At 32.4% G+C, this 18,117-nt stretch overlaps 2 protein-coding genes across 3 annotated transcripts; one reads left to right on the forward strand and one right to left on the reverse strand.

Moving 5' to 3' along the window:
• Nucleotides 1-4,461: 4,461 nt before the first annotated feature.
• Nucleotides 4,462-5,853, reverse strand: LOC123717755 (60S ribosomal protein L30). 2 transcript variants are annotated; one of them, XM_045673908.1, is made up of 4 exons: nt 5,770-5,853; nt 5,625-5,675; nt 5,247-5,392; nt 4,462-4,653 (listed from the first exon to the last, which is right to left on the reverse strand). In XM_045673908.1, exons 2-4 carry the CDS (start codon nt 5,643-5,645, stop codon nt 4,479-4,481), a joined length of 342 nt encoding a protein of 113 aa, XP_045529864.1. In that variant the 5' UTR covers nt 5,646-5,675; nt 5,770-5,853; the 3' UTR covers nt 4,462-4,478. The 2 variants fall into 2 exon arrangements, with proteins under 2 accessions (XP_045529864.1, XP_045529866.1); XM_045673910.1 differs by having other exon boundaries at nt 5,766-5,788.
• Nucleotides 5,854-9,875: 4,022 nt separating this feature from the next.
• On the forward strand, nt 9,876-16,510 carry LOC123717845 (very-long-chain (3R)-3-hydroxyacyl-CoA dehydratase hpo-8). Its single transcript, XM_045674095.1, has 4 exons — nt 9,876-10,263; nt 11,564-11,681; nt 12,585-12,814; nt 15,977-16,510. The coding sequence occupies exons 1-4, from the start codon at nt 10,172-10,174 to the stop codon at nt 16,227-16,229; spliced, it is 693 nt and encodes a 230-aa protein (XP_045530051.1). The 5' UTR covers nt 9,876-10,171; the 3' UTR covers nt 16,230-16,510.
• The last annotated feature ends 1,607 nt before the right edge of the window (nt 16,511-18,117 follow it).

An 18,117-nucleotide genomic window follows, 5' to 3' on the forward strand; every position in this document is an offset into this window, starting at 1 on the left:
ATAGAAAATAGGTTAATCTCATTCAAAGGCTTATGTGGCCCGGAACAGAAGTTAAACGAGGTGGAATTATCACTTTTTGATGAAATAGACCCTGAAAAAAGTATTCAAGTCAACAAAGGAAGATTCATTGAGCTTGTTCTTGCCAAGGTTAAGTCTGATGCTGCATTTTGGCCTGCATTAACAAGTGATAAGAAAAAACATCATTGGCTGAAAGTTGATTTCCAAAGATGGCAAGATGAAGACGAGAGTGAAGATGATACAGATTGGGATGGCATGAACCAGGTAACTGATGATATGGGTCCCTCATATGATTCCACTTCTTCAGAAGATGACGATTAAGCCATAGAATAACTCATAACATAACATTCTCAGTTTTAAGCTAGTCTGAATATAGATAGATAATCAACAGTTAGCAATATCATGTTCATATCAGGTTTTGTATATTTTGATAAGTCCATTTTAAACCAATTTCATTAATTAAATTTTAAGAAATTATTAAGATTTTAAAACATGCAACATGGTGTGAAGAGTAACAAATACTCATGGACTGAGTTATTAATTCACCTTATAATAATTGCTAATGAGAATTGTTACATATAATAATAGGTGGACTTCTCAACTTACAGATGCCTGATATAATATAAATATACACTTTATACATTCCTAATGTGCTAAAGAATTGCTAGCCTAAAGATTAATTCCCTACATTTATACATAAGTTAAGTACCTGTCTCTTTTTAACACAATTTGACACAGGCTTTTTCAACTAATTTAGTTGTATGAATATTGGGCTACTATGTAACTCACAACTTGAGTGATTGAAGTTTGGTACACCGGTGGATCAACTGTGCGTGTAAGGCATGCTGTTTGCTGATTTTATATTGAAATGTTAAAAGAAACAGTCGCAATTTGTAGCCATAAAGCATTGTAGTGTATAAAATATATTTCCAACTCACTGGCTAACTTTTCTTCATGAAATATTTTGTGTTAACTATTTTATAGGAATTCTTTGAATAGCAGAGAAAAAAGCATTTTGTGTACCCAAAGATGTTAAGCTTTTTAATCCTCTGGAAGATTTATTATGCAGTGCAATGTTAAAGAATGTAATGGGATGTTGTAGAGTAGGCAGTATTAAAATATATTATAATAAATAGTGTTTTTTAAATCTGTTTTTTATTTCAAAATAGTGGCTTAAAAAGCAATGCTTAAATGCGACGCTTAAGGTAGGGTTTTAGATTTGAGACTCAGACAAGTATGACTCACATTTATGTAAAAAGCGTGTAGGAGTTTGCGCAGTATTGACTGACTAAACTACTTTAACGTTACGTCTAAAGGTACAGCACAGCACACATATCAACTCGGAAAGGAATTGTCACCATATGGCAGATCTGAGGGTTTAATCAAGATGCCTTAACAGTAGTGTATGTAGAAAGTCGAGAGCTTAATTTGTATGAAATCAGTTCGTGTAGACAAAGTTTCATGTAAATTTAGTTTTCGACTTTCTACATACACTACTGTCTAGGCACCTTGACTAAGCCCCCTAGCACCAGATCAGTTTGAATACGAACGTCAAATGTAGCGCACGGTTACGTCCCGGTTTACAATACTTGAGATGGCTATCATAGCCATAGAACTTGATGAGGAGGAAGGGGACAGGGGCAAGAGTTGACGAAGAGACGTGAGTTTGGGTAGGGAGACGTAAGCGCGGGAACTGCAAGTTAACCACTCACCGCATCGCGGTTCGGAGCATGTTTCGAGACGAGGCGATTATGTTACGATTCCGATTAGTGTGCGTTGCAGTAGGGAGTTTCATACAAACATTACGGAAGTACTGAACAGCTCGAGGTGATACGATAAAAAATCTTTGGGATTTTGACATACGGACGGACTATAGTTTACACAATGTATCTATTGTTTCTGTATGTCACCATGAATCATAACCTACAGGTGAGATTTAGAAAGGAAACTTAGCTCCCCTTAATTTTGCCGTGCACTCTTTAACATAATACATAATATTTGTTTTTTTTAATGGTGTTCTGCAGAATAAAATCCCAATGGCCATTAGAACATTACATTCAATCAGGTTTCATTACAACTATATCAACGCTGCTGAATTTTATTATTATTTTATATCTAATAATTTGACATTATACATATTTTATTTCATTAAATTAACGTTATGGTCTATTTATTTCTGCTACATTTTTTATATTATATATAAAAACATTAATAAATTTTGCAACGATTATACAGTTATAAATTACAAAAAAATTATTCAAAGCAACTATATTTGTATTGATAACACACAAATATATATTATAAGCTCTATAGATATATTTAAGCGGTTGTTAAGTGGGCATCTCCTGGCCTCGTGTCCACATCAGGTGTGGCCATACGTCTGTCCAGATCGACACAACAGCATCTAAAGCAGAACTTTTAAGTTTGTATGTATTGATTTAATTACTTTTTATTTTTCATATAAAAGTATTATATTTATTAAGTATTGTATTATATTTCCAGACATTCAAGTCTAACTTGCTACGAAGACAGTAATCCGCAAATCGATTTAAATCTTCCTGAAGGTCTAATGTATCCTGCCTAGATGATATTAATTTCATAATTTTCATATCATCCGTATATAGTAATATTTAAAACATGATAGTATATTGTTCACAAATAATATAAAAAAGAGGGGTCCTAATAAGGAGCCCTGTGGAACACCTGAAGGAATAGACATCCAATTATATCCTTGTAAAATGACTGTTTGTTAACGATTGTCGACGCATGACTTGAACCAGCGAAACAGGTCGCCGTGTATACCCATGGATGTCAACATATGAAGCAAAATGTCATGATCAATACGATGAAAACATTTGCTGTAATGCGTGTAGACGACGTCGACCTGAGTTGGCTGATCCATGCTACTCGATATGTATTTATTGGCAATAATAAGATTTGTGACCGTAGATCGATTTCTTCAAAACTCGTGTTGTGCACTGGTGAGCTGAGGCTTTACAGCTCTGTACACCTGCCGATATCCAAGATCTTTGAATTTTTTTATTAAATGAGACATAGTTTAGAAATGGGTCGGTAATTTATCAATATCACATTTATTGCCTTATTTATGAACAGGAGTAATGAAAGCTTCTTTCCATATGTTACTAGACCTTTGCACATGGAGAAATTAATGAAGTAAGATAGTGGTTTTGACAAATTATCAGCATACTTCGTTAAGAATATTGAAGGTGAAACAAAATCGGGACCCTCTGATTTTGAAAGACCTAGTTTTTTCAGAAGTACTGAAATGTTTTTAGGTTGTATTTCGACTGTGGATATTGGAAGCACTGATTTGAGCGTGTTATGCCATCACAACTACTAAGCTACTCCATAGTAGCAACGGTAGTATATGGATTGTCTAACTAATGATTGCGATACGTAGACTTAAAGTATTGAATAAAAAAATTAGCTATATTTTCATCTTTGCTGGCTGTCTCGCTGCAGTTCATAGTTCTCGGAAAGGCGTGGTTAAGTTTTTAACTTTTAATGTAACACCACAAACGTTTAGGATTAGTTATTGTAATTTTTCCTGTTCTGCTTATATATTCGTCGAAATATTGTCTCTCGAGACTCTTGACAAGTGATCTGAGAAGTGAAAAGGATTCATAATCCGAGAGGTTCTTGTACGTTTTAAACTTACGGTGATATTAAAAAAATCTGTAATCATTTTAATTAAAGGTAATGTGTACCAATCAGGGTAGTTAAGCAACTTATAAGTTATGTTTTGGTATATATTTATCTCTTAGATTGTATAAAGTTTCATAAAATTTTGATACCGAGTCTATTAAATCATTCATCATAGTAATACCTTTTATTTTAAGCTTAGTTATTGTTTTTTTTACATAATTTATGTTAGCAGTATTATGTTATTACCATCGAATATATGTTAATAATAATAAAATGTTGTATTAAACAAACTTAAGAATATTTACAAACTGAAAAAAGTAATTAAATACTAAAAGCACTAACAAGTAATTGATATTTGGTCAGTTTACTCAATGGACAAGATAAAAGGTATGTTAACCTTTGCAATTAACTTATGTAAGTGAATCATGTGCTTTTAGGTGGTTAGCTTTAGCTGCTGGCACATTAAGTAACGGCGGAGGTGTCTCCTGTGGTGCCCACATTGAAGGCACTATAGTACTGACGAATTTGTGCTATGTAACAATTTTGCGCTTGCAATGTACTCCACATTGCACACAATGTGTTCCTCGTAAGGTAAGTTGTTTTTTTGTGATGGCCACGTAAGGGCCCGTTTTTTATCCGTTATCTAATAAACTTTATTAAATTGAGCAATAAACTTTATTAACTTGACCAATAAACTTTATTAAATTGAGCGATAACTTTCCTCCCCTTACTAGGATAATAATACTATATAAACAAGGAGAGAAATAAAAGAAATGCTTATATTATCCTATTTATTAAACAGTCGCTTCAGGCAATGTTGTAATGATGTCGGAGTCTCCAGGGTCAGTGATGGCTAGTGTGCATACTCTGTAGTATTTACCACAAGCTGTGCCTAATTCAATGTTGTTTCCGCTGTAGTGGTGGACTCCTGTCTTAGCTAGCAGAGCATAGTATTCTACCTCTGATTTCCTGAAAAAAAATTATGTTAAGTACATATAGCACAAGATAACTTAAACTCAGTGTGACAGCAACTAAAACTCTATATTAACCAAGTAAATATTTTTACTTGTTAATATAAGTTTAAACCAATTTATTATAAGTATCCATCCAGTCAATTATTTAATAATTTAAAAATATTATTATTTAAACAAATTATGTTTCTATAAATATTTGAAATGACAATATCTATTTTTTATCTATCTATTATTGTTATGTGTGTTTTTGTTAAGATTATATTTCTTTAAACCTATCTGTACAAAAACTTTCTCTGCAAATGGACTTGGCTTTCAAAATTTTCTACTACATCAAAGTCAGCTAAGGCAAATAAAAATGCTGCAATACATATAAATTAACTCACCAGATTCAAAAGCACATGGATCTTAGACTACTCCATAGGGTTCCCAATAATAATTCACTTTTATAAAGGTCCTATATCGCAGAGTTACCTCTTAGATACAGCATCTTTTATGAAAATTAAATGGGAAACCATACTTCTTAGTCCGAAGACTCCATATGCTTTCCGGTAAAGTTAATTCGGGAACTCTACTTCTCAGTAGTCTCACCTTAGAGGAGGAGCGTTCTTGGCGATGATCACCAACTTAGCCTTTCCTTGGCGAAGAGTTTTTAATGTTTGTTTGTAACCCAAGCAGTATTTGCCTGATTTCATAACCAGGGCTAACCTGGAGTTGATGGACTCGATGGTCTTTTTCTGCAAAAAAAACAAGTAAACACATCAGCAATAGCCAATAAGCTGGGCAATATGAGATAACCTCAAATAACTATGTTTGCTACAAACTCAACCTCTCAAATTATTGAATTAGCGAGCCTATCGAGTAGAAATTTATTTAGGACCGACTTTTGTGGAGATTATTTAAGTTAGATATAAATAATCATGCCAAGAGTCCATAATAGTGAATCACGATACACGTGTTAATACGTACTTGTTTCTTAGCGGCAACCATTTTGATAGCGTAGGTGTCACGCGATTATTACTGCAAAGTAGAAAAGTTGTTAATTATTACTAAGTAATATTTAACACAAGAGAAAAACAAATTGTTACAAAGAAATTAAAAAATTATAACCTACCCGTGCAGCACGAAACTTGAAAAGAAATATGAAGGCCGATGTTACCAGCTATTACTTTACAAGAAATATATATATATATATATTTTTTTTTAAATAATTTTATGGCCTGGTAACGAGACCTTTAAGCCAACAAGAATAATTACAACTAACCTCGTCTGTGAAATATTTAGCGGCACCATTTGAGATTTACTGTGTTCTGTGGACACAGTGTTGCTACATAATGTTTTTATGATGTCAGGAACAATACGAAATAATGAGTAAATTATATTTAAATGCTGTTAAAATAAAATATTATATTTAATAGTAAAACAATGTTATTTATATAAAACGATAAATACGTTAATACTCATACTGGTTGGTTTCTTTTACAAGATTTTTCTTTCTTTGGTTTTATTTTTAACGTATAAAAAAAAATTATACGGTACCTACGGCTCGCTTTCAAAAAAAAATTCAAAATTCTTTATTTGTTCAGATATATGTACAATACAATTCAGATAGAGGCCTCCCTAGTAAGTCAGAGACCTGTGACAGGGAAGCTTCGCTCTTCTTTAAATCAAGCAACACAATTGGTTTAAAAAAAAAATATATATATATGAATATATTATGATGACTATGTAATGTGTTTGTGAAAGACGAAACAAATGTGTGCGCGTGTTGCATGAAAAGATGGATTAAGGAAAAAATTATATTAGATGATTTAACAATGCTTCTGTTTTGTTGTAGTTAAGTGTACCGAGCCAATGGTTTAAAGTTGTTTTACATTTATGGTATGTAAGATTATGAAAGCTAAGGGTTTTATTTAAACTATTATAGAGATAAGCTGAGCGATTGTTGTATTGCTTACGTGCAAAGATTGTCTTGCAAATTGTGTAGCTTATTATATTATGTTGGGTCCTTTTTTGAGGTGTGTCTGTTTTATGTGGAGAGGTTGCGTGTCTCCTAAGGACACAACGAAGAATATAGAGCTGGCGTATGGTCAGTAGTTTGCAAGACTTGTACAACTCTTCAGTTGGAAAACTTTTATTTTTTAGTAACATTATTTTTATAATTGCTCTCTGAGCTCTTTCAAGTGCTAGAACTTTGGTTTTCGCACAACCACCCCACACTGTGATACAGTAGGTGATAACAGATTGGACTAATGCTTTATACACGGTATATATGATGTTTGGTTCCGCTACATGACGGAGATTGCAAAAAATCCAGCTTAACCTACGTATCCTTTTTATTACTGCATCAACATGGGCGTGCCAGTTTAGATTTTGGTCAATAATCACACCTAAGTATTTAATCTGTTTCACCCTAAGCAGCGTGTCACAGCCGCAGTCTTCACTACAATTGCAATTTAGTTTGTGTAATTTTATGTTAAGATTGGGGGGGGGGGGGGTTGGCTCTTATCACGTATAGCAAAAGTTATGAAGTTAGTTTTAGATGGATTAATAGTTAGCTGACTGCTGGTTAAGTGCGCGTTAAGTTTGTGAAGATCCGCTTCGGCGTTTTTATAAGTTTCCTCCCATGTATCCCCATAAAAAGTTAGTGCCATGTCATCAGCATAACAAGTGATGATACCTTTATTGATTTTGGTATTGCACATTTCATTGACATATATCAAGAACAGCGTTGGCCCTAAAACCGAACCCTGAGGGACGCCGAAAGAAATCGGTTCGGCTCGCTTATCTGCTACTTGTGCAGTGAATAGGCTATCTCACTCTTACAACTTGATTAAATGTCAGTAACATTCATAAAAATATATTTTACAACAGTCTTCCAAGTTCCAACTTACGTTAGCTTTGTTTATCGTGCTCTCAAAGAAGAAGTTTTCATTTAGTTTTGGTTATTATTAGGTCCTTACATATGAAATTGGCGTATTTCGTACTGGCCACTTTAATCACGATGTTCTCCTCTTTGGTAAGGAATTCCAAATTCAAATTTGTACAGCTATTTACACATGTATTTGTGCTTCGATGACAGACAGTCATTCGTTTGTTTTTTTCTGTTTGCGTCACTCATTTTACAAAATGGAAAACTTAAAGTATCGCATTATTTACGAGTACGAGTTCCGCCGTGGCACTAGTGCTGCTGAAACGACTCGAAGGGTGAATGATGTGTATGGCGGTCATGTTGCAAAAGAAAACACAGTTCGTTTTGGTTCCAACGTTTTCGTTTTCGAAAATCCGACCTGCAGAACAAGCCTCGACAAGGACGGCCTGAGACCCAAGTTGATAATGAAGTATTGAAGGCTATTGTGGAAGCGGATCCATCGCAAACCACGTCGATGTTTAGTGATAAAACTGTTTTAATTCACTTGAAGCAATTTGGGAAGATTAAAAGGCTTGAAAGGTGGGTACCTCACGAATTGACTGAAGCAAACCGGCAAACGCGCGTCGACTGCTGCGTTACATTACTGAACCGGCACAATAATGAAGGTATATTAAACCGAATCATTACCTGTGATGAAAAATGGATTCTTTACGATAATCGGAAGCGTTCAGCGCAATGGTTGGATCCTGGCCAGCCAGCCAAATCCTGCCAAGCGAAAATTAACCTCAAAAAAGTTACTTGTAAGCGTTTGGTGGACTATTGCCGGTATTGTTCATTGCAGTTTTCTCAAATTTGGCCAGACTGTTACGGCTGATGCCTATTGTCAGCAGTTGCAAACCATGATGGAAAAGCTAGCGGCTAAACAACCTAGGCTGGTCAATCGCTCCACGCCACTGCTACTTCACGACAACGCTAGACCACACACTGCACAACAGACGGCTACCAAATTAAAGAGCTAACTACTCTACCTATGAGATGGCAAAAGTGCATAGAAAACAATGGTTCATACTTTGATTAATTAAATATATTATATTTAAAAATATTCGTCTTTTTGTTCCTCCCATACAAAACGCCAATTTCCATATGTAAGGACCTAATATTATTTTTATATTTTTTAAGTTTGAGTTTTTATTTTGTGGTTGCTTCTTTAATTTTTTCCCTTACTAGCTTGCTTATGTTCGAATGTGTGTGATATTTGTGATGTTATATTTTCTTAAGTTATACATAAATACATTTTATATTTCATTGACATACAGCGTACGTATGCATGCTCATAATATATCCCAGTTTTAAAGTGATTGTAATGAATATTTATTATATTTATAGTATACATATTAAACGAGAGGAATTCAATGAAAAATTATTTTGAATTTTTTGTTCAAAATTTGCTTTAATTTAATATTTTTTAATCATTTCAGAGTTACTTAAACTAAAACTAATATTCGAGGAAAAACTACAAAAGATTCCGCAGTTTTTTTTAAGCTGGCAATCATTTCGTACACAATTGCCAGTCTGGAAAATGCTTGTACTTTATATTTTATCGTTTCCAAAGGAGTTTCAGCCAATTCGGTATTATTAAACTACTTCTTACTCTAAGACTTTTGTAAGTTAAATTAATATAAATAATTTATTTTCTCAAAACTATTGCATTCTTAAACATGTTAATTGAATTAGTTATTTCAAAACCGCTAAAAATTATATTCTTTTTCCAAAAAATCTCTGATCACTTTTGAAGTTGTCAAAGTGTCATCCGCCGTCCGTCAACAGTCAACACTTGTAAGCGAATAGCGATGCAACGAGAAAAATTGCAGCCGGCAGCATAGAACTGCATAAAATGATATTCTAGAACTGTAGACTGCTCAACCGCATTATGCAATAGCTTTCTTAAAGACAAAACAGTATTTTTTACTTTGGTGTGTACCGGACATACTTAAAATAATGTTTAAGCAGAACCAGGGTTCTAGTTAAACAGATTTAGAGAAAATTACAACAATTGTACACAAAAAAGAAATGTCCGTTGATAAAGGTTTCCTGACGTGTTTTTTAATTTAAAGTAATTAACCCTCACAACGTAGCGCAAGTTCGCTTAATTAATCAACAACATAAAATATTTATTTTCATAGATGAAATCTAAACCACCTTCACGATGTGATAATTTGTAGGCTTTATCCTATGCTTGAAGTAATAGACCCACTGTCTTCTCTGTTTACTATACCTAGAATCCAATAAGAAATCCTGACATAGTCAATGGAGTTGCCAAGGAATTTTGATTAGGGGGGTTCTGTTTAACATATTTGTTATACTTCAAAAGTGACACTGAACTTTATTAAAATATTAAGTTAAAAGTAGTTGTAGGTAATGAATGTTTAGGTATTTGATGGAAAATACGTTATACTATAATTTATACATACGAGTCGATTTTGCTGGTCACTCAACCAAAGTGCGATGACGTAGGCGTAATAGACATATACGTAAACCTTTGTGTAAACTGTAAACCACAGGTGTGAACTGCTGTTGTGCGTGTATTTTGAACGACGATTATTAATGTATCATAAATTTTAAAATTTAACTGAAATAAATAAAAATGACAAAAACAGTGAAGAAATCAAAATACACTGAACCTTCTGCATTTGGTAAATTTTATTTAATAGCATATAACGGAATCCAAAGTTTAGGGTAAGTAAAATTAATTTATAACCAATAACATTTATTAATGGATATATTGTTCTCCTGTTTTTCGTTAAATAATATTTACATTATGCTTTAAAATGAAAATATTATATTTTTAAAGAAAATAACGTAATGAAAATTTGTTGTTATAATAACGATTAATACACTTTAATCAGTCTTTTTAATTAGCTATATACAAATATCTATAAATTTATGATAAGATAAATAGGTACATATATCAAAACAAACACATTTGTTGTAATAAAATGTCTTTTTTTGGATTTATCCATTGATTTAAATTTTAGTGTTTTTAGATAATTTTAATAAACAGTTTGAAATAAAATATTTTTTTTAAAACTTGTTAAAACATTTTATAAATTGTGGTTACATTTGACTTTACTAAAATTCATTCATTATTTACACACTAATATACATAAAATTTCAATAGTCATGTTCATTAGAAATTAGCATATTACTATTCAAGTAAATAATTCTTCAGTATATGTAATGTAATAAAATATTTATTATTTTAATGATTGTATGGGTTTGATATACTTTTCTATGTTATAAATTTGGAAACTAGAGCTGGCTTGGAGAGTTTTTGTTATTTGCAAATATTACATTTTATGGACTAGGCAGGCAACTACCAAAGGAAACTTTTTAACATTTTAGGGAATTTGAAGTTACATTATGATACCATAGACTTTGTCAATGATGTCTCAAAATCAGTGAAAAAAGTTGTTTAATTATTTAAAATCCTCAAGTAATTAACATTCACTTCATCAGTTTATAAAATTATTTTATCAAATTTAAATGCTGATACAATAAAATGACTTTCAATTCAAATTATTCACTATATTGAGAATACCTTTACATTTTTACTTATCTATTTCTGGTTATACTTATAAAAATGAAGTCAGTTAGAACACACCTTGCAAATTATAATTTTTTAATTCTAAGTATTGTATAACAATTGAATTAAGTATTAAAATTTTCATAGTTAAATTGTAAACTGCTATGGATGGTAAAACTACAATTATTCTGATTGAAGAAACAAAACTACTTTGATATGCTAATTAATGAAACTATTAGCTTACATAGTACACTGAGATATGAATGATAGTAGTTCATCTATGACATAATATGAATAAATTTTCCTCTATGTAGAGTTATAATTCAGTGAAGGAAACATCTTATAAAAAACTGAAAACTGGGCACAGAAGGCTGATCACACACCTGCATATAGATTAATGATAGATGGAAAAATGTGTCTGTCTGTAGATTAATTAAAGCAATACATTTTCAGATGGTCATATTTATTATGGCAGACGATTGTTCACTTTTTAAATCGAGGGTCATTAGATACATACTGGAATGAAATAAAATGGACAGTATATATATTTCAAAATGCCGCAGTTTTAGAGGTATGTACCTTAATTAATAATAGTTTTAGCCGCAGCAATAATCAATTTTGAAAGAAATATAATCTTTATCACATGACATTTTCGTTAACCACAATATTAATGACCTTCATTTTCGTATATCGACTTTACACGTTGAAAAAAAGTTATAAAATTATGTAATATAATAACACGAATAATACGTAAAATGAATATAAAAATATATTAGTAATGATACATTTTTGTAATAATTTCGAAATCCCTTTGTTTGGAATTTGGAAGTAAAATCACGGTCTACATGCATTATACATGTTTGTAGTATACAAACTGTAAGTAAACTAAAAGACATTACTTTCGAGTTGTCTTAATTAAAATTAAATCTATGGTACAGTTCGTGCTAGGCGTAAACTGGACTGTTGATTTTGATTCTTGCCAAAAATATTTTGACATTAACAGTTCAGCGATAAAGTAGTATAGCATGACAATTAAAACATTCTAAATTTGAATTAAAAATTTCCCTCATTCAAAATAAATTATGAACATGGCGTTCTAAAATTAAAATGGTTTTCCTGCTGTTATTTTTAATTAACTTGAACCTCTTCTAAAACAGTCAAATAAGTCGTTTAATTTGACCTTGATATTTCGATTGTAAACAAATGTTAAAGGATGAGAAAATATTCTATTTATAACAATTATTATATTAATAAGGAAATCTGTTTATTACCGGGGGCACAGGACAACATTGTTGTATGCTATTAACATTTTCCCCAAGGTTTTAGCTTTATATTAGAAAAAAATTGGTTACTAGCCGGTAATAAAGCATAAAACCTCATTCAATAATATTGTCGTTAAATATTTAATTTTTTATTCGAATATTCGCATCATATCGCTTGACGTATTACGAGAATAGACAAAACTTTTTTCTAGATACTCCACGCAGCAATAGGACTGGTACCTTCAGGAGTATTTATTGTCCTCATGCAAGTATTCTCGAGGGTGTTCCTAGTATGTGGATCACTATTGGTTGCCCATGGGCCGACTGTTAGTCCTGGACTTCCGTTATGTATCGTCGCCTGGGCAGTCACAGAGATAATACGTTATGCGTATTATGCACTGAATCTTTTGAAGTGTGTGCCACAGCCATTGAAGTTCTTACGGTAAGCGTGACATGTAACTTATACAATTTAATTAGTGTCGTAGTACAAAGTAGGAATTGTCGAGTACAAATTAACGATTATTTTATTCTAAATGAAAAATAACGTGTTATTGAGAATAAAATAATCGTTAATTTGAAGAAACAACACATATTGTTAATATTAATTAATAATTTCAAAAGGCCGCCAAATTTTTTTCTCTGCAAGATGGCCGACCAGTTTTTTTTGTCAATGTAGGATGGCCGACCAGTTTCTTTTTCTATGCAAGATGGCGGTCCAACTTTTTTGACTCTTCAAGATGGCTGACCAGTTTCTATAATACCTGTTTAAAGATTATTTATTTAATTTTCGACTTAAAGTTAGCGTACTATCTACAGAAAATCTTGCGGCTAGTGAGCTCGGTTTCTTTGAACCTATGGGATATGTGCTACGGCGAAGGCCAAAGTGGTTTGCGATACTAAGGCCCAGAACCAATCCACAGATCCCCGTTAATGACTGCTACTGAATGCTGTCTCCACTATCGACGTCTTTATATGTTCTCAGAGTGAGATACATATTATATATTTTTCGTCATTATCGTATGGGCTTACTGTAAGGATACTGTATGTATTTTTTAAACAAATAATTAAATTATCACTGTAATTACAGAAAATCATGTCGATCAAAAACAGTATCCGAACAGATTAAACCTCGTCACATGACTTATAAAAATAAAAATTTTAATGGAGTTTTTTTACTCTTTTCCTCCATAACGTTTTTGCATATATAATTACTTTAAAACTTTTTTTTTATGAATGAACGTCGCCAAAAATCCTGTTGAAACTCACGGATTCTTATCTTGATAATTAAAACATATGTTTTATATTAAAATAACCATTGTTTACAAATTACTCACACGATACATTTGTATTCGTTTAAATTATTCATCTTTTGGTCTAGTTGCCTTTCCGTTTGGTTGGTGTCTTCATTCGCTAAATCGTACATTTAACTGTATTCGAGGAGTGTTCGCCTAGTAGCTTCGGTGTGCGACTATCAGGTCGTAGGTTCGACCTCGGCTGCGCACTAAAGGACTTTCTATAAGCGCATTTAACATTCGCTCGTACGAGGGAACCAAAAAGTAGTTAGTGACTGATTAACTACTTGTCTATTAGTTAAAGTCAAATCATTTATTTCAATTAGACCACCTAAAATGGTACTTTTGAACGTTAAACAAAATATCAAGATTGTAGTTTCCCCTTCCAAAAGGTATTAGATTGACAAATCCTGAAACATACACAGAACACCAGAACTATAAAGGATTCATTTTATTAATTGTTGTGTCATCCTTTTAAGATAAAACTGTCTAACCATATATATATATATATATATTCTTTAAGGAAAGGGCGTACCAATTTTCAAAAGGACATGCGAGCATGGTGTTGAGATTATGCTTAGTTGGTATATCTATATGCATTTATGGCGTTATAGAGAGTTGCCGTTAAATGGAGACAATAAATTACTAATAGATAATCCATGAATCCTACTTATTAGTCATTGTCAACAGTAGTCTACACGTGGCAATCCCAATTTGTAAACAAATGAACGAATTTCTTACAATATGAATGACGCCGACAGTCGTGTTTATTGCGGGCTAGGATACGAAGCGACATAAGAACGTACACAGCTGCGCAGTTTTTATTTAGCAACTTCAAAAGTACTTTATTACTCAATTGTTGTCGTTATTGAGAGTGGCTGTAATGCTATGTAGAGTGTATAATTGTATGGAAGACAAGCTAAACCAATCAAAGCCAATTGATTTCGACGGTTAGGGAGTTCGTCGTTAAATCGAGAAACGTTAGAGTTTACACTGTGCATTATTCTCACAGCACTAAGCCAATACGATAATCTCGAAAAATATATAATACTAGCGGCTAATAATACCCGACAAACGTTGTCCTGTCTTAACTATGAATATTGATTTCGAATTGGTATAATTAACTAAAAATGCTTTATGATATGACATTCATTGTTTGATTTTCTGTAAAATAAATATAAATAGTTTGGGAACAGGCAACATATAACTGGCCATGTGGAAAACATGGATTTTCAACATTAATGCCATAAACAATTAGCGACTGTAATTATTTTATCAATATAATAACTTGGATCGAAGCATTTGTTTTAAACAGGTTTTGCAGGACGCATTCAATGTCAATTGTCAATGTTATGTCAAACGCCATAACGTTATATGAAAAAAGTTTGAATTGTAACGTAACAAAAGTTATGATTACTTAATATGGTGAAGTATTCTTAAATTTTCTAATTTTGCGCGCAATTTTTTTTATTTTTAATTCATAAGAACTTTTCCACTCCTGACAATAACAAACACAACAAAAAAATAATTAGCGAAATCGGTCCAGCCGTGTTGCCGTGACCAAGGGACATTGGGATTCATTTATATATATATATACATTAAATCCATAAGATACACAATATCGCGACTGTGAACTCTACGAACATATAAAGATGTCGATACTGGAGACCCGTTATACCAGCCCTAGGTATAGAAAACCTTGGCCTTCGACGTGGGACATATTCCTTCAAAGAAACTGAGTTCTCCAAGATCGCTTTGTCTGCTCAATTCCCGCAACACTAAGTATATTGTTGCCCAACTGCTCTCGTTAAACGTAAATTAATCAATAAAGCTTTTTATATATTTGACGAATACTTAAATGATCCTAATCCTTGGGATTGATTGGCTTCAGTTCAAAAAATTTGTATAACTCAAAACTTGGCGTTTAAAAGAGTGGCGGATAATTTCTTGCCAGTTCTCGTCCGCTCTACGCACTTGACTTGCGAGCTAAGTAAATGCAAATATAGAATCAATTTAACATCTTTTATTTTGGCGTTCATAAGTATACTTGGTTACTTATATGAATAAAGTTATATTCAGTTTGAGTTTTAAGTCTCGTCTTTTTTTTATTTGTACCCCACCATCCTTAAAACAAATGTTGGGTTAAAAGGATATAAGGGATGTCTTACAGTCTAATAAAGGAATCGTGTTATATATTTCCCTTTAACATAAGGCAGTACAGACAAATTTCTTTTACTTTAATCCAGACTATCTCTATAGGCCGACGACACACGTGATACGAAAAAAATAGAATAAATTAAATCTCTTTTCAGGTACTCAACATTCCTGGTACTGTATCCCGTAGGGATAACTGGCGAGCTTTTATGCCTGTATTATACACTGGATGATGTCATAGAACACAATCTTTTCACAATATCAATGCCGAATTCTTGGAATTTCATATTTAATTATTACTATTTCCTTATTTTCTATATGTTCCTGTATATCCCTCTGTTCCCTGTGCTGTTTGGTCATATGTTAAAACAGAGGAACAAGATGTTGTTCGACGAGAAGAAATCGAAATAAAAATATAAATTGCGCTTATATAAAGATTTTGGGTTTAGTTTAAAAGGCAATTACAATGTATTAAGGTATATTTTATAATAAATATTACTTATGGCATTACATAAATGATAACGCATTGTAAAATTCATCCAATAAAGACGACATTTCAATTTGAATATAAACACTGTGAAGTGTCAACTGTCTTTAATCTTTTAAAACAAGTTTGAAGTAACACCTAAATATTACAAGACACGAATACTATAACAAAAAAAAAAACCTTAAATCAAGATTTTATTTTCTACGCAGATAAAGCTTTAGTAATTCAATAATTTGTGTACTAACTGTGGATTAAAATAAGCCTTGAATTTTTAAATATACGTTAAATTTGGTGTACTATTTTTGACAGTTTGACATTTAAATATAGCATAGATACTGTTTAAAGTATATAGAGAGAATTGCAGATAACGTATGGTAAAGTTATGACATTGTTATTGACCTCTTTGAATTCTTAAGTTATTTATTTTAATATAAATTTTAATTTGTTGCTCAAAAGTAAATTTTAATATATGAAATGGGATAATTTTTTTATTTCTAAATGGATGTTAAATTAATTATTCATATTGATGACTGGGTTATGGGTATGGCCTCATATGGACTTTTAAGTGACGTAAGTCGAGACTTATTGCTAAGTGTGTCGTATGTCAAAAAATTGATTTTGACATATTGGACTCATTCGCGCGTTCTGCTTTCTGAATCTTACCCTAAGGACCTAGATAATACACCTGGGTGTCCACAGATATGAACAACACGTTGAATAGTTTTGATATTTTTTTAAATATAAAACTTGAGCAGAGCTTCCTGGCCATGTTTGGAACTATACGTAGTTATTGTATTCTGTGAGCTGTCAAAACTGGTATAGGATATTTTTATACGTGGCCAGAGATGTCGTTGTCCTTAGGCATTAGTGGGTAAATAAGATTTATGACTGAGACTTACGTAAAATGTTTAACAGTATGTTTGTGTTTTTTTAAATTAAAAAGGTTAAAAGAGAAACTGCTTTTTTCTTCCCTACTCTCCTTAATCGGCAGATCATGTTTAAGCGTCTCCAGCGGTTCTGGTTTCTGTCTAGCGCCTCCCTTATGACAATGTACAGGTTTGGAGGACGAGGACTTCACCGGTCCATCTGGTTGGTGAACTACCACGTGAACTTTTGTCTTCTGTGTTACCAACCACGATCAGTATTCATATTGTATTGCCGAAAAAGATACAATTCGCGGTCAAGCGAATATACACTGTTTGTTGAAATTGCGTGAGGTTTGGACAAAGTTTTCACAAATGAGTATGAACCATAGACAAAAAAAAAATCGACGGAATGACAGTATCTAAATGACACACCATGACCACACACTATTTAACCTACTTTATTATTTACTTATGGGTAACTTATATTACATTTATAACTTCAACAAAAATAGTAAATTCAAGCGGACCAGACAGACGTCCGTCCCGTCTTAAGTATGGATATTAATTTCGAATAAATAAAGAATATTTCAGAAACAAAGTGTTTATTCTAATGTTTTATTATTCTAATGCTTTATGATAATCAACATTCTTTATTTGTTTTTCTGGCGCGTTTTTGGGAACAGGCGACATATAACTGGCCATGGGAAAAACATGGGTTTTCAAGATTAATGCCACAAACGATTAGCGACTGTAATTATTTTATATGTATTTTATCAATATGATAACTCCGATCGAAGCATCTTTTTAAACCATTTTCATTTTTCTACCATCCTCTTTGACGATATTTGCAGCACACTTAACACATTCTGTCAATGTAAAGTCAAACGCAATAAGATAACATGAAAAATGTTTGAAAGGTAAAGGCGCAATGTACTGAAAAAAATTG

The sequence above is a fragment of the Pieris brassicae genome, chromosome 13 (genome assembly GCF_905147105.1).
Source record: "Pieris brassicae chromosome 13, ilPieBrab1.1, whole genome shotgun sequence".
Taxonomy (NCBI): domain Eukaryota; kingdom Metazoa; phylum Arthropoda; class Insecta; order Lepidoptera; family Pieridae; genus Pieris; species Pieris brassicae.

Excerpts from the sequence above, each read along its gene's own strand:
- LOC123717755 (XM_045673908.1), bottom strand. The coding sequence starts at position 5,645 with ATGGTTGCCGCTAAGAAACAA. Across the intron at positions 5,393-5,624 it reads TGGTTGCCGCTAAGAAACAA|AAAAAGACCATCGAGTCCAT; the intron begins GTACGTATTAAC and ends TTTTTTTTGCAG. Across the intron at positions 4,654-5,246 it reads AAGAACGCTCCTCCTCTAAG|GAAATCAGAGGTAGAATACT; the intron begins GTGAGACTACTG and ends ATTTTTTTTCAG.
- LOC123717845 (XM_045674095.1), top strand. The coding sequence starts at position 10,172 with ATGACAAAAACAGTGAAGAAATCAAAATACACTGAACCTTCTGCATTT. Across the intron at positions 10,264-11,563 it reads AACGGAATCCAAAGTTTAGG|ATGGTCATATTTATTATGGC; the intron begins GTAAGTAAAATT and ends ATACATTTTCAG. Across the intron at positions 11,682-12,584 it reads AAAATGCCGCAGTTTTAGAG|ATACTCCACGCAGCAATAGG; the intron begins GTATGTACCTTA and ends ACTTTTTTCTAG.